This window comes from Pseudopipra pipra, chromosome 4 (assembly GCF_036250125.1).
Source record: "Pseudopipra pipra isolate bDixPip1 chromosome 4, bDixPip1.hap1, whole genome shotgun sequence".
In the NCBI taxonomy this organism is placed as follows: Eukaryota; Metazoa; Chordata; class Aves; order Passeriformes; family Pipridae; genus Pseudopipra; species Pseudopipra pipra.
The window spans coordinates 56860051-56886665 of record NC_087552.1 but is presented as its reverse complement, the minus strand read 5'-3'; the positions used below and the strand labels follow the sequence as shown (position 1 = coordinate 56886665).

The following is a 26615-nucleotide window of genomic DNA, read 5'->3' as shown; positions in this document are numbered from 1 at the left end:
CTGTTTTATTCACCACTTTAACAGCTACAAAACACGTGTTGGAAAACTACAGCATTTCCTACTGTTTTTATGGGCCCAGAAATACATTTGTTGGAACGATATCAACCAAGATGTATCTGAGATACGTGCAACTATGGCTTTTTCTAACGTTCTGATAATTGTAAATCTTACTATTTGTGCTAAGTTTGAGCCTGAGCATAATGATGTTATCTCCAGAGATGTGTGAGTATCTAATTCTTAAATTTTTTTTTTTTGCTTCCTTAAAACATTGGTTTTTTTAAAAGGCTCTTTAAATCTAATTTGCATCAAATAAGCCAAGGTGAACTGAGACACCATAAGTAGATTTGTCAGCCTGTTTTATCACTTGGTGAAATTCATCATGAGAAAAATATTTAGCAGCATATTAGTAGGAGCAAAACTGCCAGTTATGCAATCTGGAGTTGGAGTGCTAACAGCAGAGCAGTTCACGTAAGCTTCTGGAAGTAGGTTAGTCCTTAACTAGCCAGCAATCTGTACCACTAAATTTTTGCATAAGCTAATAGGACTATTTAAAGAAACTGATATTTATACATACTTACAATTACTGATATATTGAATGGTGCTAAAAGGAAGTGTTTCATTATGCTGTTATTGATTAAATAAAATGAATCTATGCACTCAGTGCCTCTGTATTTCTGAAAGTATAAACATAGGCTGGCAATTTAATACTCAAATGCTAGAATCCTAACAGACTGTGTCTTAAAAAAGAGGGTCCTGATGCTTTATTTCAATCTTCCTTTATTGTTAGTATTATGTTACATCTTTTTAATTTAAGTTTCAGTTGTATAATTCTGATATGATCTCTTAAAGTATAAATACATCCTGACAACATGTTGTTACAGGAACTTTGAGGGAACTGATGATGCTACAGATGGTGCTCACAGAGGATTAAATTTGATTCCTTGGTTGGAACAGTTAATAATATGCGTACTAGATCAGATGGTGTAGAAGAGTGAAGCAATTCAGTAATGCCAGCAATGTCATGCTTACATGCCTGATTCATGGATATAGGATATGATTATGAATCACATGTGAAAACAAATATATCAGAGGAAACAATGACGTGATTAAAACTTTAAAGTTATATATATAAAACATTTTATATGAAAATAATTAATTTGACTTTATTACACTCCTAATTTTAGCAAATTTCAGTTTATTTGTCTGAAAGTGTAAGATGGCTTTTAAATCTTAAAACTACATCTGTAAAACTTTTTATGCCTTTTACTGCACTTTTTACAAAAATTTATAACATGATAAAATCATTTTCCAGTGCTTCTCCCCTTCCTCTTTTTCGGTCTTAAAAGTTGTGAACTACCTTTTCAGTATGAATAAAAAAAATTGTAAATTTTTAAATCATAAGCCATACTATCATGGTTGCTGTATTCTGCATATCACTGTCTTCCAAAAAGGAATTTAGTGCCTCGTGCTCTTTTTAGCTCTTGAGCCATATCTGAATAGAAATTAGTACATTGAATATTGACTATAGGCTTTCACCAGGAGGCTGAAGATCCAGCTTCCAGATTAATGTGTTAAGAAGGATGAAATTCTAAGCAAGAAAATGAGGTTTTAGTTAGAAAATGATTACTAGCAAGTTTGCTTTGGAAATCACGTGAACATATCAGTCATTTGGAGATCACCTGTATATCAGTCCTCTGATTTCCTGGCCAAATTAAGAAAGTGGCTTAAATGCTATGCTGCTGTTCTTTCTTAAGAACTGAAAAGCTCTCTGGCAGATTAAAGTATACCATCAGGGATATACGGCATCTTTTTCAGCTTCCTGATGTTAGAAAAGGGAGGAAATAGTTAGAACAGCAGTAAAGAACCAGTCAGACCTAAAATATATAAAAACTTAGATATGTGTTTTTATATGTGCTTAGATGCATATTATGCCTTGTCACTGAATATATATGATACATGTCTGTAACTTACTTCATCAGCTTAATGAATGTTCTACTGACAAATGAACTCAAAATTCACAATTGTATTTCTCAAATAGCTGTAACTTCTGAACACGTATGGAATATAAGGCAGAGATACTTGACTTGTCCTTTTTAATTTTGTCTGAGTTAAGGATGTGTGTTTATTCCAGGTGAAGTTAAAATTTAGGTCATATTCGAACCCCTTTTTCTTGGAGCTATTATAATTTTAGTTGCTTTAATGTGCAAAGAATACATCATACATTTTTATGATGCATAATGTAGTTTTCACTACCAAATCATGAAAACTTAGATTTAAACTACTTTAAATACTTCCCCTCTTGGTCTTGTACTAATAAATACAAGTAAAGTGAAAAAGACCTTACTATTGCTGAGAATAAGAATGAGACATCCGGAACTTTTTTTTTGCACTGAATATTCATATATGTTTGCAGCTTTGTATAGTAAGTATCATAGAAGTACAGGTAAGGTTGGAAGGAGGAAAAAACAGAATTTTAGAGGGCTTGTGTAAGATGTGTCTCCCAGTTTCCTCTCATCCTGCTTTGTTAGGGTTGGCAGGAGTTCCTTTTCTAAATCAGTCTACTTTGACCATTGTATACAATAATTGTCCAACTTCCTCTTCCCTTCAAACTGTGTCATTGCTGAGGGAGGGTGTGGGAAGGAGATGGGAAAGCCATGAATCCATCTTCTTGATTTTTATGTAGTCAGAACAGTGTTGTATTTTATAATTAATTTTTTATCAGTCTAAATGAAGTGTTTATACTGATATTTTTGTCTTGTCAGAATAATCCTTGGCATGATTAACATATTCAAAACCCTTTTTGCAATTTCCTTTTAAAACAAGCATTGCTGATTTGGAGTAGTTGCTTTTAATGCGGTTAAATTAAAGGAAAATTAGATTTGCCATCAAATATAATTCTCTGGAGAATTCCTGTTGTATCTTTCCCTTTGAGTAAATGTTTTTCTGGCTACAAAGTTCTCAAATAGTTATCTGAGATAGCGTAAGATGTTTTGAATGTCTTAACAGGTGATCAGAAAGTTAAGTGTGCTGTTCTGCAGTTTGTTTTGAGACTTTTTATTTAGGAAAGATTAGAAAAACTTTAATCTAAACCTGTCCTAACACTTGGTTTTGCTAATGACATTATTTGACTGAATTTCTGCTTTAAATAAACCGATCTCACTGATTTCCCCCCCCTCGTGTATAGAAAATGAAGTTGAAGTTCAGAATTAGACAGATTTTTTGTGGGTGTGGAGAAAGCAGAGATGAGCTAGTGGTGATTTAAGAAAAAATCAAAGCCTTGCTTGCCTCATCAAGTTTCCATGTGGGGGAAAGGAGGAATATAATTGATCTGTATATATTAAGAGATACTGAAGTAGCAGAATAAATGGACACTTTTCAGTAGTGACAAAACCAGGTTTGGCTCCCTCATGCAAAGATCAGTTGTATACGTAGTGAAGTTGTAATGATTTATTTTAGAGTTGTTTGACATGTCATTTTTTTAAAATGAAGAATGTTTAGTGGATTTTAAAAGAATCATGGCAGCTTTCACGGGGCCTGACTGTAAATAGGTGGGATTTTTTGGTGGTATGTATATATATATTTGTTGTTAAACTGCAGCATTACCAGCTACTAAGTATTACATCTGTATTCAGAAATAAGTGCTCCATATACCAGACTTTGCAGTCAGGAGTTTAATTTAGGAGTCTAATCTGCTGTTATTGAGCGAGTTTTCAAACAGTTTCAGAAGTTAGTTCAATTTCTAGTACAGAGCAGCAGAAAAACCTAATGTGAAACTTAACACTTTCAAATTTTTTGGAGACAACATTGCTCTGAATCTCCTTTCCTGTTGCACCCCTTCCCCTTGCCCTGCTGTCATTAGGGTTATTGCATTTTCCTCTTCAGGAAGCTCAGTTAAGTAACATCAGTGTTGTGATTAGAAGACAAGGTACTCTATGCTTTTTGTCAAAATTTTGTCTGTTTTTTTAAACTGTTTTTAGTGGAAAGATGTGTTGCAGTGATGAACTTTTATTGAAACGATTGGAGTGAAAAATAATGCCACAAATTACTTTGTCAAGTTAACTGTTAGATCCTGCTCAGCCTACTTGCCATATGGAGGAGTTTAATTATTAAGAGTAGGAGTGATTTGCTTTGGGAGCTTCTAATTGAAAGATTAAACGAAGCTCACTGTGAGGCTGTGTCTCAAGCATTTGAAGATTTTTATTGACAACTTATGTAAGGGTTTAAGATAAAAACATGTTTATTGCCTTTACTGTGAATAGCTGTTTGAATGTCAGGCAAAATTCTTGAAAACACTTGCTTTTTTCAGTAATTTCATTAATCCCTCTTGTATTTGACACTTAGATTTGTACTCAGGTCTTCAAAAATTTTTGTTCTTTTACAGATTTTGTGCATTGAAAGGAGTCATATTTTGAATTGGTGATGAAACTGTAATGTATTGAAGTACATGTAAGACTAGAGCACAACAGAAATATAAGGAAATAGAAATCCTAGTTAGGGGAAGATACATTTGGTAGGGGGTTGGGGGTATTGCGGATATCTGCTTTGTCTCTGGAAAATGCAAAGAAATCCACTTCTGTCATCATGGCATGCTGGAACATGGTTATTTTAAGCTGAGAGTACGTACTTAGGAAACTGACACTGTATAGTGCTTGCCTTTTCTGTGAGGCTTCCCTTTATTCCAGATGGCTTTTTAGGAATGAGGAATCATAAACCTAGCACAACAGTGCTGAATTCATCAGTAAAAGGCAGTCATGGAAACACTGCGTGTTTCCATAGGACGGCCATATGTTATCGTAAAAACAGTGCTCTTCCTTCTTGGTGAACGCTCACAGAACAAAAGGGATACGTAGTAGTCGGTCTCCAAACTTCCAACTGCTAAGTTTGAAATAACTTCCAACTGCTAAGTTGCTCTGAGTGAACTAATGGGAAAATTTAAAGGCATTTAAATCTTAAATTTGATGGTTTGTACCTGATTCCAGGTAGCCCTGAAAAATCATGAAGGTTTTGTTTGTCCATTCGTTCTTAAAAAGGCTCTTTCAGGCATTGAAAACACTCAAAGGCTCAGGCACTTTGGGGACAGATTGGAACTGCAAACACCTGGTTGGGGTCACTGTCACAGGCTTTGGCATAGGCATAGCTTTTGTGATCCAGGGTCCACATGCAAATGAAATGTGTGAGAAAGAACTGCCGTTTGTTGATCTGTCAGTCCTTTTCATTCTGAAGTCTGTTACACTCACAGCAGTAAATGCAGGATAGATGAAAGACTATGCAGTGCATATACCCTTTTGATTTGGAACCATTTCTAATGATGTATCCCTAAATAAATTTCAAGGGCTTTGCTAACATGAGCTCTTGAAGATATCAAGATATCAGTGTAATTAATTTTTCTTAATGTCTTGTGTTGACAGTGTCACTTTCTAAGTTTAACTTCTGTTGTATTTTCCCCTGGCCTGTAAATACAAAGCTTCCTGTATCTTGGGTTGGTTAACTGTGCTTTGTTCATTATCAGACTGTCTCTCGTAAGAGACTCCTGTGGACTGGTGAAGACTTTCTGCCCTTGCCTTAGAGCTGAGAGGCAGTTACTGCCTCAAGGCAGGAGAGGGGTTTGTTTCAAAATCCCATGCCAGGTTTGTTGAGCCATGAGTTTGGCATTTAGTTTTTAGTAAGAAATTACCTCCTTATTATGACCAGTAGTTCTGAAACTTCGTCACTTCTGACCAACATGAAAAACTAGGCTGTAAAATAACTGGTGCCTGGAGTGACATATGCTGTGCTTTAATGCCTCTTGTCCACCTTCTCTCTTTTGTTTGCTTTTGCTAATTCTTCTGTGCTTTTTGTTAAAGGAAGCCTCAAATTCCAAGCTATCTGTTCATTCCATGGGCGAATTTATCATCTCTGCTTTTTCCTGTGATGATCATTTTGGACTAAGTGTATTTATGACAACACACCAGACTAGGGCAGAGAAATTGGTCCAGATGTGAAATTAGGTTTGTCCTTAAAGTACAATAGAAGGTTTGGAATCCCAGAACACCTTCAATAGGGTGGATTCAAAGTGAAAAATAAATTATCAACTAGTCTTATGACTTCTTCTGGGGCCTCAGGGCTATATCTATGGTGTTTGCTGTATCTTAGGACTTTTCCTCTTGGCTTTTATCTTGGAAACTTCCCAAATAGCCAATTAACTAACCATACTTCATCTAGTATTAATTTGAATCGTTTTTACCATGCAGTTGAGGCAAAATACTGCATGATAGAATATTCTGCAGAGCTGCAGATGATTCAGTTTCTGTCAGCTGTTTTTTGGATTTGGTAGGGCTCCATAGGTGTGCTTGTGAAATGCTTTTCACTTGTTCTTTAGATTGGAGTGGCTTTCTAATTTGTTTTTGTTTTGAGATTGTTCTCTGAAGAAGGGGATGATGACCCGTGTTGTCGGTCTGGGAATGTTTAATTTTACCAGCTTTATAGTAGTAAGTAGCTTCAAAGTAAATCTGGATTCTGTTTAGAGTGGGTTAATTTTTATTACAATTAACATGTGGTCCTACTCTGTTTCTCAGTCTCAAAATGAGCAATTGGCACTCTATCGTTTCTTAAGAGAGAGATCAAGTGTTCTTGGAGCCAGCTCGTGGGACATTTGAAGCACTAGCAGCCTGTTTACTTCTCTCAAGAAGAACCATAGCTCCTTAAAGTGCCTTCATGCTTAAATATCCTAAAAAGGCATATTTAAGATAAGTACTCTGATTAAGGAACTGATCAGGCTCAACTGTGTGAAATTGTACTTGGAGAGAACCTTTTGATTTGAAAAGCTGGGCTTTCAGCTGAACAAAATGGAAGAACATTTGAGTGGGTGCTTGCAAATTGTGAACACTATCTGACGTTTTCTTCTATGTAAGAATAGAACTAAGTACAAATTAAGCAAGTTGGGTGTGTTTGGGGGACCTCTTTATCAGTTTTTGATGTTTATGCTTTCTTCTAACTTAAAATACAGTATAGATCTAAACATGTAATACAAAGATGGTTCTTCTAATTTATGGTTGTATTTTAAGTAAATTCATATCCCTTTTTCATGGCCACTGGAATTTAATTACTAGCAGAGGTGATTCATTACAGTTGCAAGGGAAGCCTTTCTACAGCAATTCTATATAGTCCTTTATTTCAGGGCTGAGTCCTTTAATGCCCCTGGCCATATTAATGTTTTAATTGCAGGGCAAAAATTTAAAGGCTGAGTATTGCGAAATTAAACCTTTTGTCATAAAACAAAGATGAAAAAATAAAATAGATATTTTTTTAAAAGTATAAAAAAAATTACTTGGTTTTTCTTAATAAAATATTAGTTGCATTCCAAAGTTGAAAATTATAGTTTGTGATTGGCCTGGTTTAATATTTAGTAATGAATTATTTAGTAATATTTAATACTTAGTAATTTAGTAAAGAAGAGATTTAGAAGTTTGTCTTTCTGAATTACATGAATTATTTCTAAAAGCAGCATCTCTGTTCTGGGACAGTGTCAGTGAGGTGTTTGAGTTTTTTTAATGTTGATTTTTTTTGTTTGTTTGTTTTTGTTTGTTTTGGTTTTGGTTGTTCTTTTTGTTCATGGACATAGAAGACAGGTTTCTGTTGATTTCTATATAATAAAACTTGACCATAATTAAGAATGCATTGACTTGCATCTAGCCTTGGGAATCAGTTATGGTAATTATGCATCTGAGATTCCAACTATGTTGTGGTTGTTATCTTCATTCTTCTACTTTGTAGCCTTATGCATTCCATTATTTTTGATTTTTGATTATTTTAGAATTCATAATAGAAAAGCAGAATCATGATAATCCAACTAGTATGAAATAGTAAAACAATAAATTAGTTTTTCTGTGCAAACTCTTCATTCTCTCTATTTCTGTGCTTCCTTTACATTACTTATATAAATGTGCCTTTTAATAAATCCTGTAGCAATATGAAAGCTTAAGTGTCTGATAAACTAGAAGAAGCCTCAATTTGTATTTGCATTGATTAAAGTGTAGTGCACCAGTTTATGGGACTAGTCACTGCATTTTTATAATGGCTATCATGGTGGGAATTCACTATGTTATTAAAGCTGAACTTTCAAAAAATAATTTCTGTATCTTTTTCCACATTCTGTTCTTTGATGGTGTTGGATACATCAGAATTAATGAAATAGTTAGCTATTAGTTAATGCCAAGGTCTGTGAAAGACCAGTGTAATGATGGTTGATCATCATGCATTGCAGATTTTTGGAGCATTTGGCATGTGCCTTGTAGAAGGGAAAGAACAGAGACTTAACAGGCTGATGTGGTGCAAGCCTAGCCATAAGCTGTGCACGAATCATGAGCCTTCAGTAATGAATGCAAATGAAAACATACTATTTTTGACTTGGAAATGTGCTCCACAGCGACTGCTGTTTGTAATCAGAGGGTACATGAGCGATATATCATGTATTACATAGTCATATAAATATATCAGCTGAAATTTTTTTGCAGTGCACTTTCTTCTCTTGCAGTCCTCTTTGAATATTTTGTGTTCAGTAGTAATACTACTGACTTAGATTTCTATCTGCAATGTGATTACTATCCCTTTCTTATCTGTTTATAAAGCTATGATTGTATGACATGACAGTTCTTTTCCTTCTCCGCCACCACTCTCTGTGTAGCCCAGAGGTTCAGAAAGGAGGTTGGGAAGTGCAGTGACTTTATTTGCTATTGTAGTGACATATTACTAAGGGTGGATGATAGAAGAAAAAGTGGAAATAGTAAGTTACTGGGGTGGAAAAAACAAAGTGTCAAAACTATTCCAGCTTATTTTTGGGGATTCCTTACTGGATAAAAAAAAGAGTTGATTTACACACCCCCCCTTTCGCTTTTTTTGGTAATAATTATTATTTTACAGTTAAATTTGATGTCTATTACCTGGTGATTATGTGCAATGAAGTACAGGTACACAATACAGAAATTAAGCCCTTTCTTCTGCTTGGGAAAATTATATTCTGGAGTGACTCTAACTAATGGTTTGTTTTTGGTTTTTTTCCCCACTTTAGATCCCTGCAGTTCACTCAGCCCACCATGCTTTACTGAGGAGGACCGATTCAGCCTAGAAGCTCTCCGCATGATCCATAAACAAATGGATGATGACAAAGATGGTGGTATTGAAGTAGATGAAAGTGATGAGGTACGAATAAAAAAAATCTTCACTTGTGCATGCATGAGGTCTCTTTTTTCCCTTCATTGTTTTGTATAGCTGCTCTTTATCTTCCAGCACTTGAGCAGTTGTTGCTGTTTTTATTAATGCAGCCCTTCCCTCAGCCAAATATGGAAGGAAAGTCTAATTTCTATAATTGTCTGAAATGGCATATTGTTGTCCATTGTTCTAGCCTACAGGAAAGTTTTGTATGACTATGTATAAAAGCTGTTATTTTTGTGATTGGTGTAAGAAGTAGGCAAATGGTGTTGGCTTAGCTTGCAATGAGGTTGATGTGATCCATCACCTGGTATTACAGTTGCTTTGCTCAAAGTTTTCTTGCTTAAGGCATCACTGGCTTTCCTATTTGCCTTTGATCTGTTGCAAATACTTCATGGTGCAAAGCAATACCTTTTACAGTCAGCAGTTTAGAAAGATTTCTGGTTTTGCTTACATTTTACAGGGAAGTAGTAATCACCTCCTGCTGTAGGCTAATGGTAGATTAAGACCTATGAACTAAGGAAGGTTATACAGACCTGCCTGAAGTTTTTTGTGTCTGCGTTCAAATGAGTTTGGTAGGCAGGCTCCTGGTGGTCCTGGCAAAGGACATGCCCTTGCACTTACTCAACTTTACCATCAGGATTCTCAAAATTAGTAGTAGGAGTGGAAATATCTGTGTAGTTTCGTTGTGTTTACTTTGCATTCTGGCAGTTGTTAGGCACAAGCTTGAGAAAGGAAGGAGAGTGAAGATGTCCCCTAAAAATAAGGGTATTTCCATGTGACTCTGATACCCATTGTCACTGTAGATGAATGGGAGAAGAATCTTGCCGTTCTTTGTCATCCTTTTTTATAACATCAAGGGAAGATTGCTCTCCCTGAATGAGTTAGGTTATGAATTATCATTTGTCAAGTTTAATATGATGCTACTTACTTTTCTATGTGCCTGTGTGCAAACAGCATCAACAGGCCCCATCCAACCTGATCTTGAGTTCTTTCAGGGATGGGACATCCACAGCTTCTCTGAGCAACCTGTTCTGGTACCTCACTGTCCTCTCAGTAAAGAATTTATTCCTAACATGTAATCTAAATCTCTCCTATTTTAGTTTAAAACCTTTCTCCCTTGTCTTATCACTACTTGCCTGTGTAAAAAGTTGTTCTCCCTTTTTTTTATACCCTCCATTTAAGTACTGAAGGTCATGATAAGATCTCCCTGGGGCCTTCTACAGGCTGAACAATCGCAGCTCTCTGTCTGTCTTCATAGGAGAGGTGCTCCAGCCTTCTGAGCATCTTGGTGGCTTCCTCTGGACTTGCTCCAACAGGTCAATGTGTTTCTTGTGCTGAGGACCCCAGAACCGGATGCAGTACTCCAGGTGGGGGTCTCACAAGAGCAGAATAGAAGGGGAAGATCAATTCCCTTGACCTGCTGACCACTTTTTTTGATGCAGCCAAGGATATAGTTGGCTTTCGGGACTGTGAGCGCACACTGTTGGCTCACGTACAGCTTTTCATCCATGAGAACCTCCAAGTCCTTCTCCACAGGGCTGCTCTCAGTGAGTTCTCCCAGTCAGTGCTCATGTCTGGCTTGGCCCAACCCAGGTGCAGCACCTTGCACTTGGACTTCAGGAGGTTCTCCTGGGCCTACTTCTCAGGGTTGTCTAGTTCCCTCTGGGTGACATCCCTTCTTTCTGTTGTGCCAACTGCACTGCTCAGCTTTGGGTCATCTGTAAACTTGCTGAGGGTGCATTTGATCTCACTGTCTGTCATTGATGAAGATATCACAGAGCACTTGTCCTGACAGAAGTCCCTGATGGGCACCACTCATTACTGGCCTCCACCTGGACATGGAACCACTGACCTCAACTCGGGCTATGTCCATTCAGCCAGTTCCTTATCCACCAAATGGTCCACCCTTTTAAGCCATCTCTCTCCAATTTGGCGAAAAGGATGTTATGTGGGATCATGCCAGAAGCCTTTCAGAAGTCTAGGTAGACATGTTCGTGTTCCTTCTCTGAGCGCTGCAGTCACCCTGGGGCCACCAGGTTGGTTAGACACTATTTGCCCTTAGCGAAGCAGTGCTGGCTGTCTCGAATCACATCACTGTGTGTGCCTTAACATTGTTTCCTTGAGGATCTGCTCCAGACACAGAGCTGAGACTCACTGTTCTTTAGTTCCCATGTTTCCCTTTTCCCAGTTAGGGATTTTGCCTGACTACCATGGCTTTTCTAATATAATGGAGATAGTCTAGCTCTGTTATTGCAGAATGTTGGGTGGTTGTCATTAATGTTTGGGATAGGCACAGTCCAGTCTGAAAACTGAAACATCAGTGATGGTGTGTGATCTTCCTAATGAACTTCCCAGCACTTTGATTGATTCTCTTGACTTGTACTGCATTTGTTATACATGGAAGCTGAGAAAGTTAGAAGAAAATACAAAAATATTTATACATTGGAAACTTTTTATTAGTATTCAGAAGATCTGTCCTGGTTTTCAGTGGACCATCTTTATATCTGACCTTAAGTTTCTTCCTGTTCCAGAGGAAGCAACAGAAGCTGCTCTTAAGACCTGTTTAAGAGGCTGAAATTAGAACAGCTGATGAGGGATGCTGTTTCAGCTGGGGTACTGACAGATGAGTGAAACTGTGTATTCAAACTACTCATTGTGCATAAAATAAGATGACCGAAATGTAGCCCTTGTTTCTGATAGTTCATTTTAAACTATTGAAGAAATATTCAATAACCCCCTCCCTACAACGTAGCTCTACATATATTTTCCATGCAAATTGGTGATGAATATGTATTTGCATAGGGTGTTTTCTTCTAAGACATTAAATGCAAGTCTGAAATTAATAAGAAATGCAGTTTAATTGCAAGTTCAGCTAGTAATTTGTATGTTCTTCTTTTACTTAGTAGTGCTTTTACTGGATCTTTACAATAATCTTAAAAGATCTACATTTCAACAACACAGTTACATAGTTCTCTGATTACAGTAGGTCTGAATATATGCTAAGTATATCCTAATATACACTATTTCAGAACCAGATTTTTTTTTTTGTTCTGTCACAGTGGGTAGTGCTGCTTGCCTTGATTAAAAATGAGGACTGATAATTAAAAAATCTTTATTAGAAGTAAAGCTTACATGAAATGCAGGGATTTTACTTAACAGCAGGGAATGGATTTTCTGTTTTATGCTGCATGGTTTTTACTTGCAAGAGTCCTGGAAGAGCGGCATATTGAGTATGTTGGTTAGATATTCCTCAGCTTTATATTTGGCAGGAAGAATGTCACAAAGTAGAATAACTTTCTGCTGTTTTACCAGCACTACAACACTATTACAAGTGTGTATTTACACCAAGGAAGGAAGTTCTTGTAAATAAGTTATTTTTAGAGGGGAGGTAAAAAGAGCTAAAGGTGAACTATTTATTTTAACTATTTTAATTTGCTAATCCAGTTAACTCCCAACGGTGATTTCAGACGCTTCATCTGCACACAGTTTATTTTTCCTAATGTTTTCATGCCCTGTTTTATGTTGTAGTTTGTTTTTCCTCTGTAAAATGAAGGGTCACATAAAATCATTCTGTAGAGAAGGAGTTTTTTTAGGATATAAGAAAATTTGAACTTGTTAGAAGAAATTTCTTATTTTCTCAGAAATGATCTGATACTGGAAGCCTGTTGGACCTACTTTATATGGGCTGGAAAGAAGCTTGTATTTGACCTTGATGACATTAATGTGGGGAAACCTGATCTACATTTTTAGCACGGGATTTAATAGTTACGGAAACACATGAGGGATTTGTTGAAGTCTTCTAAGGAAGTTAGAGGGGCTCTAATCTGAGCACAGACTAGTTAGATTTTTTTCCTTCTTTATTTTTTGGTATGGTACAGCAGAGAAAAGGAAAAAGGAAGGATGTGAAAAAAACCCCAAACCTATGCTTATTGTTAGGGCAGTCTAATATGAATTTTTCTATCAGATCTAGACCCTGCTGTTATTACTTTATTATTAATATGTACAAGATTGCAATTGTTTAAACTGGTTTCAAGAGATATGCTGTAAATGGGTAACTTTCCTTTTAAAAGGGAGAATGTAATATTACTAACTGAGATTTTAGTTGTGTTGTGGGAGGTTATCCACCTCAGGAAGCATCTGTTGCACCATGCGAACGTGACTTGTTTTAATGATGAGGAGGCACAAGAAATAAGGCAGACTTATCATATGCTCACTATTTATGTAGGTTCTTCCTGTTTCCAAAGAACCTCCATATGTAGGTCGTACATGAAGTAATTTCCTCAAGGAATCTCTCTATAGTAGTAGAATAAATTGATGTTTTTGAAATATTAGTATCTTACTGTGTGTCTGATGTCATACCAAGCTAATGCCACAAATTTACATCTTTGCATGGGATATTTGGGTAGGTCACTTAGTGTATTCATATTTTGTTTAACTTCTTTTAATGAGGGAATTTGCATTATTACTTAACAAAAAAAACCCCCAAAACCAAACAAACCCCACAGAAAACAAACAAACAAAAGACAAAGTACAGTATGGAGAGGAAAAGACTGCAGCATTGAAAGCATTGAATAGCTTTTAACAGGATGGTCAAAGAAGTTCAAAGTGCAGAGATGATATGCAGAAGTGCCTGACTTAAAAATGTTGTCTGGAGACAAGAATCAAAAAGAATCTAGCTTTAGTTGCCTAAACCAGGGAAGATGATTGTCTTCTATACAGTGATTAAAGCAGGAAAATTAGCTAGTTTGATCTGATCTGGAACAGTAATAGTAACATAGCACTTTGGCTATAGTAACTCTACCAGGGGCAGAATGTTTGATAACCCAAGATCTTCCTTTTGAAGTGACCCTTTCTGAATGGGTGGGCTCTGTGAAGATATTGTCTGAGGATTTATGTTCATATTTGCATCCATGATGCAAATAATCTGAGAGGTTCGACAAACGTGATGTCTTGAGAGAGAGCATGCTTTGTTTTTTGAGAGAAGAAAAAAGGTCAAAGGAAGAATCCAGAAGGAAATAGAAATTGATAAAATACAGAGGTCAAGTATAAACAACTCAGTTAAAAATTAATAATTTATAGAACTGGGATGGGTTCAGAAGCATATGCTTCAGTATATCCTGCCTTTAGTGCTAATTTATGATGCAAAGTTTTGTAGTAGAGGAGAATCAGTCCATGCTGCTAATACTTATTTTTATTACGCAATTAATTTGCTAGTCATATTTTTGGTTGTTTATGCATCCTTTCTTTTAGCAGTTAAAATGGTACATGCACTGGTACATCATAATCTATTTTATAAGCTTACTAAATTAAATTATTTTGCACCAGCAATACTATTTTTAAACAACCCAGAGAAATAAAATTTAACATCTAACTTCGCAATGTGAAATTATTTTCTGAATTACTTCTGAAATAGATCTGCCTATTCAATTTGTATGACGATGAACTGGTGAAAGAAGACTGTAGATATCTTTGTTCTTTATTTAGTTCCTTAAGAGATATAAAAAATGAATGAGACATGAATTACTACTTTGGACCAGAGACCTATTCATTTGAATAATCTGCTCTGGACAGTAATGAGCACCAAACACTTAGGGCAAAATTGCAAGAAATTCCATGACAGGAAATCTTGAAGAACTAGATGCTGAGCTGGTGTGGTGCTCCCATTTTAAGTATGTATATTTTGGATATTAGGAGCATAAAGTGTGAGGTGAAAAAACATTTTGAGAATTTACAGTTAAACTTGGAATGACGCTAATTGAATAGCCCTTCTGTCTTACTGAACAAAAGCAAATTCTTGTGCAAAATTTGTCTTTCTTTTGATCTTGGGGGGAGTAAAGATTTAGCAGAAGATTTTGAAGAGGAGGAAGTACTGCTGTGTATGGTGTAACAGATGATGTAGTTCAGAAGCTTGATTTCCATTTCTTTAGTGCATCTTAGGCCCTGGTTAAACTTCAGGAGCCTACCTCAGGTGTTATTTCAGCAGAGAGAGGTTCTGCTGTAGACCAAGTTCTTAGTTCATTTTGTTCTCTGCAAATATGCTCTCATTAAGATGTTAAATGTCCTTTAAAATTCCCTTAGTATTCTGGTTTTGTCCTTGTCATTTGTATAATAAAGGTCCTTAAACTGGTGTTCATATTTCTGTGAACTGCTTTATATTTCAGTGTCAGCTGGTTAGGCACAATTCTGCATGTGGAGAAATACCTGCTGCAGTGGTTCAGAAACTGAAAACATTAGAACTGTTCTTTTCATGATACTGGGATGGCTCTTGAGCACGTTTTACATCTCACTGTACAAGAACATTCTGTTACAAATGCTGATCATTCAAATAAGTATTTTGAACTTCCTAACCAGTGTCTCAAACCCTTTCCCCCAAAGCTATTTGGTTACTTTGATTCCCTTAATTTCTTGTGACTCTCTTAATAGAGGCCTTTTGTGCATTAATTTTTTTTCATTCAACTGCTAATGTATTTGTCCCCAGGCAGAATGTCTTTTAGTCTCCCGAAGTTTTGTGAGCAATTCTGAATGTGTCTACACAGTTTGTTTTTTCAGAGCAAGATAAGGAGCCAGGACTTGTCTGAAAACATTATGAGCGTGTTAGTTGACAGCTAACTTGTGCTAAGTCCTGTAGAGAAGCAGTGTGTGTTATCATGGGTACAGTTGCATGGAAACCTATTCCAACGTGATTTGGATCAGACTTACCTCATGCCTTGCCTCCTTGGAGGTACTTAAGCTAATAATATGTAGCTGTCTGCACCTGTTTATGTAGCACTGCGGGCATTTAGTCCCGCTACAATGGAATGCCCCCTTGGAAATTCTTTGGCTTTGAAGGGTTGCAAAGTTTACTTTGCAGTAGGATAGCTGCAGTTTGTTTTGAGCTGCAATAATTTTTTTTCAGTAGAATGTGTAGATTACTTAAGGTATACTTGGTAGAACTTTCCTTATTATGTCCTACGTTTTTCTAGTAATGTTTTTATTATGCTTGAATACATTTTCTTATTTTACTGTGTAACACCTTTAGAAGCCACTTCTGTAGGGCAGACATTTGCAAAAGCTGTCATACCTGAATTATAGTATATTGCCTTTTAAAAGCACATTTGCCATGATATTTTATTCAGTACATGTGACATTGCAATAGCTGCAACAAGTCTGGTTACAATAGATGAGAAGGCTGTCTAGCAATGACTTGGGTGTATCTGAAGGTTTATAGGAAATCTGAAGGGTTATAGGAGAACTGAAGTTGTAACTTTTGCAGGTTTCCCTTTTAATCAAGGAATAAAACTGAAGGAAATAACACTGCTTGAGGAATAGAGTAATACTTAGTCAGGAAATATTATGAATTACTCTCAAAGTAAACTTGTCAATTAGAGGGTCTATTTTATGTTGATGAAACTGAAAATCATGAACTTGAGCCTTCACCCAGAACAAAATATAAACAGCATATGAATGCTTCCTGCTGCTGTTAGTGAGTGTGGTTAATTTTACTTTTCTGCTGGCATTTGCAAAAATATGCAATTTCTCATTTGCTCTTCAAGGAGCGTCTCTTACAGCTTCCATATTTTAACTTGAGTTTAGTTTGTAATCACTCTCTCCGATACCAGTCAAACTTGTATTGGATTTTGGGATGTCTTTTTGCCTCTTTTACAATGGTCAGATTTTTTTTTTTTGGTTGTTCTTGCTTCAGGTTGGTCTTTGTTTATGAGTTGACTGGATTTTGGTGAAAGTTACAGTACTAAAGGCTTTCTGAAGAGGAAGGAAGGTGGCATGTACCTGACTCTGGAACTTCTCCAGGGCTCCACAAGTCCTGTCCCCTCCAGGCAGGCAGAAGTTTCCTCTCTAGCTATTACACTGCCTAACCTTGGACTTTAGGATGTTGATCTTTGTAGAAGTATAGTTGTTATGGAGTTTTGGGATCAAGACTCCTTTTCAAGTCTAGGTGTGGTGTTTTTTTTACTGTCTACTTGTTTTTGAAGTAACTACATGGACAAATGATTTTTTTTTTTGTTTCTCGCAGAATTTTTAGGTAACTTATCTATTGCTTTCTTGGTTTCAACTTTGTAGTCTTAAAAGGACTTCTCCTTCCTGAGTAATTATGTTGGCTAAGATAATCCCTAGATGTGTTTTTGTTAGAGCTTATTCTTTTAACCTCCCTATTTAGAGTTATTTTTCTAACCTCTTCTTTGTATACTTAATGACCAGGGCAACAGAAGAGAGATTAGCTGCCATGACAAGGAACAGAAAAATCCTCTTTTTACTAGAGTTGTTCTGTTTTTGTCTTTCTTCAGTTTAGGACACGGTTCTTTTTCATGAAGAAGCACTTCCATATTAGGCCAGTTTCAAAACGAAGATCCTTTAAACTAAAGAAAGATATTTGATGCTGTTATTTACCTCCTCTTTAGTAAATGCATTCATTCTTGGAAATACAGTGGCCTCTTTCTAGCTATGTGTACTCTTAACTTTAGTGCTGGGACCATGTGGTGCCAGAGAACCTTGTTGAGGAAGCCACCGTGATTATTTTCACAGATCTGGGAGCAGCGTGAGTAGGATAGAACAGAAGAGGGGCTTTTCACTTGGGAGAAGTTCTCGTGGATGTGGAACCTCTCCCCCTGAGCAATAACTGTACTGGTTACTGACTGCAAGCTGCTCACAAGTTTGAGTGCTGACAGCCCCTTTTTAAAAAAGGACGCTAGTCAAATCCTTCTGTCCGTGTAAACGAGATCCGCTATCACCCTCTCCTCCCGGGAAATCCCGTGTTGCGGGCTTGGATCCGTGCTTCCCGGGCCGCTGTGGCCGCGGAGCGCGGGGGCTGCTGCGCCCTCTGCGGGCGCCGGGGCCGAACGGCAGGAGCGGCTCCGAACGGCGGGAGCGGCTCCGAACGGCAGGAGCGGCTCCGGGTCTCTCTCGCTGCTGCCGGCGCTGCTCGTCCGGGTGCCGAGCCACCGGTGTCCGTCCCGTGTTTAAATCGCAGTGCTCTCTTAGAGTTCCTTGTAGTGCTTAGTTTGGGGTGAGATGTAACACCTTGAAGCTTTTCTGTTTATCATTTGGCATCTTCCTTCTCTCCTTTACTTCTGACCACGTATTAACCATTGTTAACAGCAATTCAGATTTTCCTTGACAGCACCTCCAACTGCACAAGTGTTCTCATCCTTCAATATTTTACAGCCTTCACCCTACAACAACAATTTGTTTTTAAAACAAATGTCCATACCTGACATTTGGAGTCACCAAGGACAATCTTATCATCAGTCACTAGAAAGCTGAAGAGTGTTAGCATTTACCTTAACCCTCACATGAAGAGAGACAATCTTTACAGGGAGGGACGTAGAATATATTTTTTTGCTGAATTTTTAGTATACTTTTTCCAAGTTCACAAAAGATATGCTGGGGATGTCAGCTGATAATAGGTACTTGCAGTCTGGAGGGAAAAGGTGAGGTGAGATGTTCCAGCTGTGAGACTACTTTAATCTGGAAAGGCTTACAGACACAAGTGGATAAGAATATTATTTTGCTTGTTTTCTTACTGTTTAGTTCCTGATTTTCAGTTTACCCTTTAATAAACATGGTATGGGAATGAATAAGATAATCCATCTTTGATTGCACATTGTAGAATTTTCCAGCTTCCTGGTAGTATTGCCAATGTGGGAAGGTTTCAGAGTTCCTGCTTGGACTATGGAATATGCAGCAAATATTTCTACATTTGCATACATTTACAGCATACAGTTCTGTGTTTATTAAACATTTTTACTGCTGCTGATCCGTAATGTTTCAGAAGTTCTGTAATAGCCCTTGCCCAACAGGCTGCTCTTTTCAGTTCTCATATGTTTCATAAATTTCTCCTATATTTCTCATGGATGTGCATGTTTGTGCATATATATATTTTTATATCTGAATTTATGCCATTCACATGGGGAAGAGGAGTTGAAAATGCTTGTGCAGTTCGTATGGGCTAAATGGAACTATTTTAGGAATCAAAAGGCTTTAGAAAGCTAATGTCTGACAATCAAAAAAAGTTTTGAAGTAATAGATAAATGAGAGAAGATTTGCATCCAATCTGTGTTTGGATACTATGGATCTATGGCTGGCTTAGAGAAAGCAACTAGTATTGTATCCCAAGTTAGAGGAGAAACTTGAATCCTTTCACATAGTTTTAGATTTCCTTATAGCCTAGTAAAAATATTCTAGTAAGGGAAAATTGATAAGTGTTAGCTTTTGCTTGCATATTTCTGGTCTCATACTCTATATCTTGTTATAAAGAGTTAATGTTATGGTTTAGCATTGGCTACTTTTCAGTCTCTCCTGCAGTTTCTTGAATTATATAACCTCTAGATTTGTTAGAAATGCATTTGTTAGAAATGCAGGAAGCTCTGCACATAAATTATTCCTTGGACTAATTTTTAAGAATTGGGCTCTTCTGCAGTGCATCACTAACTTGGCCTTCTTCCTCCCTTCTGCTTGAAGTGGTGATGACATATGACCAGCCACATAGAAAAGCTGGTTTTTACTTAGCTGTTATGTCTATCTGTAGCTGGTTTTGTTTGAGCAACTTCATCCTTCAGGAACTGAAGAAAACAAGCTCTCTACTGTGGAAGATTACTTAGTTTTCTGGTACTGTTTGTACCAAATGTTAGTTATCTGATACGAATACTAAGGTCTTCACTCATGGAGACTGCTCATACTGTGATTTTAGGGACTGATACCTATGCAAGGTTTCCACTATTAGTGGGAGGTTGTTTGCCAACCACTATTCCAACTTTTCTAGGCCTGTATGAAATAAAAATAGAATGGGTTTTACAGTTCCATGGGGGGTTTTTGTGCATGTATTTGGTGAACCTGTTTGTAGTGACTTGTGAAACGCTAGTACAACACTGCTGTCATAAAATCACAGAATGGTTTGGGTTGGAAGGGACCTTAAAGATCATTTAGTCTCAATCTCCGTGTTGTAGGCAGGGACACCTTCCACTAGATCAGATTGTTCAAAGCCCCATCCAACCTGTCCTCAAATACTTCCAGGGATGAGGCATTCACAGCTTCACTGGGCAACCTGTTCCAGTGCCTTACCACCCATTATGTTTGACATGATTGCATGAACTCCTTTTATCATGTTTACTAAAAGGCTTCCTGTTAATTACTGAGAATGAAGCAGATTTATGTAATGCCTCTGTACTTGGAGTGTAACCACCGAGGAATGATTAGTGAGAAGAAAATTGACCCTCAGATGGCTTCTGTTGTTTGATTTGATGAAATAAAGTCAAATTTTTGTTGTCTAATTCAAAGACTTTGCTAATACTTAGTCAACAGTTTACTTTCATCCTCAAGCAGTTGCATTTAACTGGTGTAGCAGGATTCAAGGATTACTCATCCATAAAGGAGTGATGCACTTTCAAATCTTACATGGTCTTATTTTCAAGTAGACAAAGTTGGTTAAATGTCTTCAGAGTACAGAAGTATGCAGTATGACTTGTGTGGTGCATTCTTGTAATCACTGTAAATCTAAGGCATACTAAAAATGTTGTTGAATCTAGTATACTAGCAACTGAACCTTCAGTTTTTCTAGGATATAATCATGGTGAAAACAAATCTTATAAGAGATTTCTGATAATGTGCTTTCTGAGTCTTTTTAGAGAACTTAGATGAATTCTGTGTCGCTCGCATGGGGAAGAGATAGCAAAGAACTCTTGTCTACCCGATTTCCTTCTAGTTTCTGTTCAGAAATTGTTATTTTGGCATTTAAGATGACGTTTTTCCTTTTTCTTCAGTTTCTAAGGGAAGATATGCAGTACAAGGATGCCTCTAATAAACATAGTCACCTGCACAGAGAAGACAAACACATCACCATTGAGGATCTGTGGAAACGCTGGAAAACATCTGAAGGTAGGTAAAGAAGTATAGCTAAAAATGATGGTGGTTATTGACAGAGACCTAAGTCAAGAATTTTTCCACCAAGTATAGAGTAGTAAATGAATGACTTGAAGCATCTTCATTAATCCATTTTGATACTTTTATTTATAGGCACATGTAAACTTATTTAGTACAGCTAGTGTTAATTTTCTCTGCATGTCCTTGGTGCATTGTAAGTAAACTAACATAGCTTACACATTCATCTGTATAAGGTTCTAATTTATCAAGGTGACTGGTGCAAGTGCTGAATTCCAGATTAGCATATTTTTAATTTAATAAACCCTAAGGGTTGCTCTCAAGCTATTTTTAAATATTTATTGCATGTTGTATTGAGTTGAAAGTTCAGTGTACTTCTACTTCAATGTAAATTTTATTTGGGTTATGAAGAGCTAGAATTCTTAGTCTAAAGCATTTTTGAAAATCCTTTTAAATTTGAGGTACAGTAAAATGGACTGACAACACCACCAGCCCTCCCTCATGCTGTTTTAAATGAAATAAGTTGAGCCAAATATTCTGAGTATCAAAAGACAGTATTTAATATACAGTATAGTGTTCATTGCCAAATATGTTCCAGGATATAGTGATTTAAAAAAAATTCCAGATATCTAGAATGTTAGAATTGTTAGGAGAAAAATACTTAACTTTTTTTTTCCCCTCACACCATTCTGAAGGTGTTGTGCTGTCCTGGTTCTGGCCAGGACAGGGTTAATTTTTTGCAGTAGCTGGGAGGGTGTGTGGCTAAGGCCCTATGTTGTCCATATACCCTAACATCGTTGCTGGGGGATGGGAAAGGAACTCTGTCTCTCTTCTGGGGAGAAGGGGTTCCTTCTATGAGAAATGTGGGGGATGGACCCATATTTGTTTATTGTGGAGGGGCTTTCTGTGTAAATAGTTTCTTTTTCTTATACCTTTTGTTATTAATGTTGTTGCTGTTACTGTTAGTTTTCTTATTTCATTGCCTCTTACAGTAAATTGTTCTTAACCTCTGGCTTTCCTTTTTGTGCCTTCAGTTGGAGCTGTAGGGGAAATCAAGTACTATATATGAGAATACCATTCCTAAAGTAGGACATGTGCTAATGGTGCACATAGAGAGATCTAAAAGTTGGTATTGGTCAAACAACTAGAAGTAGGAACAAGAGAGGAATGGAGCTAGGAACATGCCATTGTTCATTCTGCTTATATAGGAAGTCATTTAAGTGCAGTCTGAAGTAAGGGGTGTTTGATATGTAGTAAATATCTGTTTTAACTAGTGATTTTTAGCCTCATCTCTTCAAATATTCTGTAAAGACTTATTTGCTGAAATTCTTGTTCTATGAAAGTATTACAACTGAATTACCAGAAAAAATTATCTCTCCATAATTGTTGATTTAGCTCATGAGTAACTCTTCAAAAATGTAGGCTATAATGATCCCAGAAGTATCTAATTTGTCTATTGCGTATATCTTTATTTCATGTTTCTTGAATATAGTGAGTTGCGTGAGTAAGACTCAAAAGACATTAAGAGGAATGTCATGTTTCACAGTGTCTGCATATAGTGGCTTTACTGGGCATGCTGTTGAGAGAACTTAAGTTGCACCACAGGAAGACCTTTAGAATGAGACTCCTGAGCTGTATTACCAGTGCTTGCTGACTGTTAGAAAGCAGGAAGCCCCTCAGAAAAAGAACTGCCTTCATTTGATTTTAGGTGACATGGAAAATACTGTTTTTCCTTTCTAAATGTTTTAGGAATTTTGATTGATTTGTTTTCTTATGTGCTGCTGTTTTATAGTGCCAGTTTAATGCAATTTGACAACATTAAACAAGAGGAGGGAAGGTAGTGTAAATGACAGTATCAGTAATTTGAAACTTTTAAGTACTCTATTGAGACTGTGTGAGAATTACAAGCTCTAAATAGTGCTCTTGACAGTGTATGAAGAAGCATCTTATGGATCTATTGCTGCCTAGTTTATGCTGAGTAGAATTGCACATTGCTTGCCATAAAGCTGCTTTATGTGAATGTTTGTCTTAAGTATTTGTCAAATAGCTTAAAGGTGCTTTCTGTTTAAGATATTGGTGATGCAAGACAGATAAGATTTGAGGGAAGACAGTGAAAACGTGCCATTGCTGTTTGGTGTCTCTTTTTAGCATTAAGGAAAACAGAGTTTCCTTTTAAGTAATTGCTTCGGAAGGATCTTATACAGTGAGTAGAACCCTGAGGATTGGCTCCATTCAAAGCTTTAAAAATTGCCTAATAAAAGAAGGAGCTTCAGAATATTGCTTTTTAATATTCCTGATGCTGGGCAGGCTTTTGGTGTCCCTGCCTGGTGCAGAATCTTCAAGGCATAGTCTATGCTGGTGCAAATTAAAGGAATTTCAAGGCTGCTGTAGGTTTTACCTGCATGGAAGGAATCATATCATAACTTGAATCAGCATCCAGCATTTTGTTGCTGTGTTGCCACACAGTTTTAATGAGTCCTTGAGTACAAAACAAGATTGTAATTTAATTTAGTTTAGTTTAGTTATGATGTGCTTTTTGTGACGTTTGAAATTTTCTAATCTCATAGTCTGATTCTACAGAGTGCTCTATTTAGAGGAGTGACTATGAACTAGCACACCTGTTTAAAACAGAAAACACTGCTCTCTGAGTCATCTGACTTACTGTGTGTTACTGCTCTTTAAATGTAAATGCCAGTATATGCTTGTTGTATTCTTTGACTGCCTTGTCTTCTAACTAAGCAGTATTTATACATGCACTAGAGAGCCTTTCAGCTATTCAAAAGTAATAAGCATAGTAGCTACTGATAGGTTAAAATCAAAGGAGCATCTTCAGGTTTTTTTCTACAAGATCCTTGAAGAGGTAGAGGTTTTGAGTGCAGACAAGGGGACAGATGAGCATTTGTTTTGATATCTCAGTACCAGTCTCTGTACAATTATCTTTGAAAGTTCTCTCACTCAGAGGTGCCTGCCTTCTCTTTTTGCCCCTGTGATGAGCCATGATCATACGAATTTTCTGTCTGTGCAAGGTGGGTGGGTAGGTATTTAGTCTCGGTAGCAAAAGAGACTGTAAAATCAGTGCAGGGCCTTCAGCTGGGTAGTTCTCTGACATGTCTCTGAGTAGGGTATGGTGCTGCATTCTTGGTGATGTAGCATTGTCCCTTGGGACTTGATTTTGTAATGAAGTAAACCTGGAGTTCATGAATGGCCAGCTATTGTCAGACTAATTTAAATCCTACCAAACCTACTTGTTACAAACTGCCTTAGAAAAAAGTAACTTTTTTTACCATTATGGCATAGTTGAACTTTAATGTATAGTATGTCCTGCAGACTGCCCTATAATACAAAAAACCTTCTCCCTTGACTTGTATTTGTACCTTTTTGTTTTCTTTAACTCTCTTTCCTTCTCTGTGAAAAACAGATAGTGAACTAAAGTCTGGTACCTTATTTATTAGGGTAAAAAGATAAAAAAATGGTTTTATGTTTGTGTGTGTGATCATCTGTTGTATTCTGATTTACTGTTGCACAAGTATTGCAGCAACTGGGACTAAACCGTGTACCACAAAGGTGTTATGGTTGCCTTGCACTTTAATAATTTGGTTTCTCAGGTTTTAAATATGTGGAGGTTAGAAATGTATGCAAGCAGGGGTTGGCTAAGGATGAGTTACATAATGCTATGTACTGCTGATGTTACTGTTGAAGGTCCTAAAAACTAAGTTTTGAATGGTTTTGTATGCTTGATACAGAACAATCTTGTGGTCAGCCTGTTCTCAACTTTAAGCCTAATGTATGGCTGTGATTCACTCCTTGCCATGAAATACTCCTATAAAATGTAATTTGATTTCTGAAAGGAGTAGGAGGCCCATAAGAGTACTGAGGCTGACACTGCAGTGTTATTTTACTTCAAGCCTCCCTGCCTGGAAGCACTGTGCTATGTGATAAATATTAAAAAATGATCATCTAATCGGCCATTAATGTGGGTTAGCAAGGACAAACTTCCAGACAGGGCCAGTTTAAAGCTACTTTGGCCGTCTTCATCTTCAGCATGTTGATAGGGCAGTTAAAAAAAAGTAGGAAAAAACCCAACCCAATAACTTGTGATCTGAAATAGAACAGCTGATGCAACTCTAGAGACTGAGTGCTGCTCTGAGGTGTAAACACTAGTGTAGCTTCTACACCTGCCTTCCCAAGGCATGTTGTTGGCATCCTCTCTCTCAAGATATCTGTCTGTGAAAAGAGCTGTGAGAAGGAAGGATGTTATAATTACTCTGTAATGCTGTATGCATTTAACTTGGAGTAATTGTGACTTGCTACTCCACTGTCTGAGGCACTGTATTCTTTTTTGGTGACTAAATTAAGGAAAAGTTACAACCCCAGCTAATTAGTAGGAGTTGGCACATTATAACTGGCAGTGCTGATTAAGATGAGTTTCAGCTGGCCTGCTTGCCCTTCAGTACACCTGGTGTGTATCACACTTGCCTTGTGTCGTGTTTCAGTGGGCTGGAACAGCTTCTGTTGAAGAAAGGCCAGTTTGCTTTTCGGTACTGTATGCTGTTGTAGAATAAACAAATATGTGTTTCATAAGGTCTTATTCGAGATAAGTGAAGCAATACTTTTTACCAACATACAGCATATAGAAGATAACAACAAAAAGAAACGGAATGTTTTCACTGACAGAGTCGGAAAGGGAGAACAGAGTAGTTTAGTCTGAGTCAACCTGGAAAATTTGGGGATTTGCAGACACCTACAGTAAACTTCTGTGAATGAAGTATTAGTTTACATAATTAATCTAAATTTCTTGTAAAATACGTGCATGAGCAGAGATTCAGACTGTGAAATCTCAGAATAAGAGATGACTATGTATCGATAGCCTAAATGATGAGTTGTTTAAAAGGACACAACATAATCAAAGAAGTAATTGATATTAATTTTTAGGTAAACAGGTAACAGTGTAAGAAGAATACAGGAAGTACAAGTTCTGATTCTGTTTTTGGATAGACTTTAGTTGCTTCATTTTGCAGTCTCTCTACTAATGGAATTATCTGATAGATAATGAATAATAAAGTTTTCCTGAATATAACTGATTTGTTTGGGAAAATATCCTTTATATTCTATGAAGACAACATCACACCAGTCTAGACAGTAGAAAAGTTATTCACAAAACAGTTAAGAATCTTTGCAATGGGAACACAATCTGTTTACAAACAGAGCCCAGACATTTTGCATAAAATCTTAGAGTAATATGATAAAACTGTTTCAAATCAATACCTGATTGTGGCTCAGAAGGAGAGAAGGAAATGGGACAGTACGCTGGGAAGGTTGTGTAGGCATTCATTTGGATAGAAAACAAGCGGTTTGTACTGCAAGTTTGTTTCTTAAAGCTATAAGTGGGTCTGTGGAATGTGTTCTGTCTGTGGTTTTCTGGAATGATGAAAATCTAAAATGTTTGAGCTTATTTTTCAGCTATACTAGTGTAGGCAAGAGACCTAGAAGTCCTTATTTCAGTTTCACTGTGAAGTGAAATCTGAATTTGAACTCACAAAAACTTCCATTGCCTG

At 37.0% G+C, this 26615-nt stretch overlaps 1 protein-coding gene across 4 annotated transcripts in view; it reads left to right on the top strand.

Annotated features, from left to right (window-relative positions):
• STIM2 (stromal interaction molecule 2) overlaps positions 1-26615 on the top strand; it is a 65210-nt gene that overhangs the window by 27353 nt on the left and 11242 nt on the right. For all 4 annotated transcript variants that reach the window (XM_064653070.1, XM_064653071.1, XM_064653068.1 and 1 more), the window contains exons 2-3: positions 9047-9177; positions 20943-21057. In XM_064653070.1, coding sequence (XP_064509140.1) covers positions 9047-9177; positions 20943-21057 — 246 coding nt within the window. The remainder of the gene's footprint in view (positions 1-9046; positions 9178-20942; positions 21058-26615) is intronic.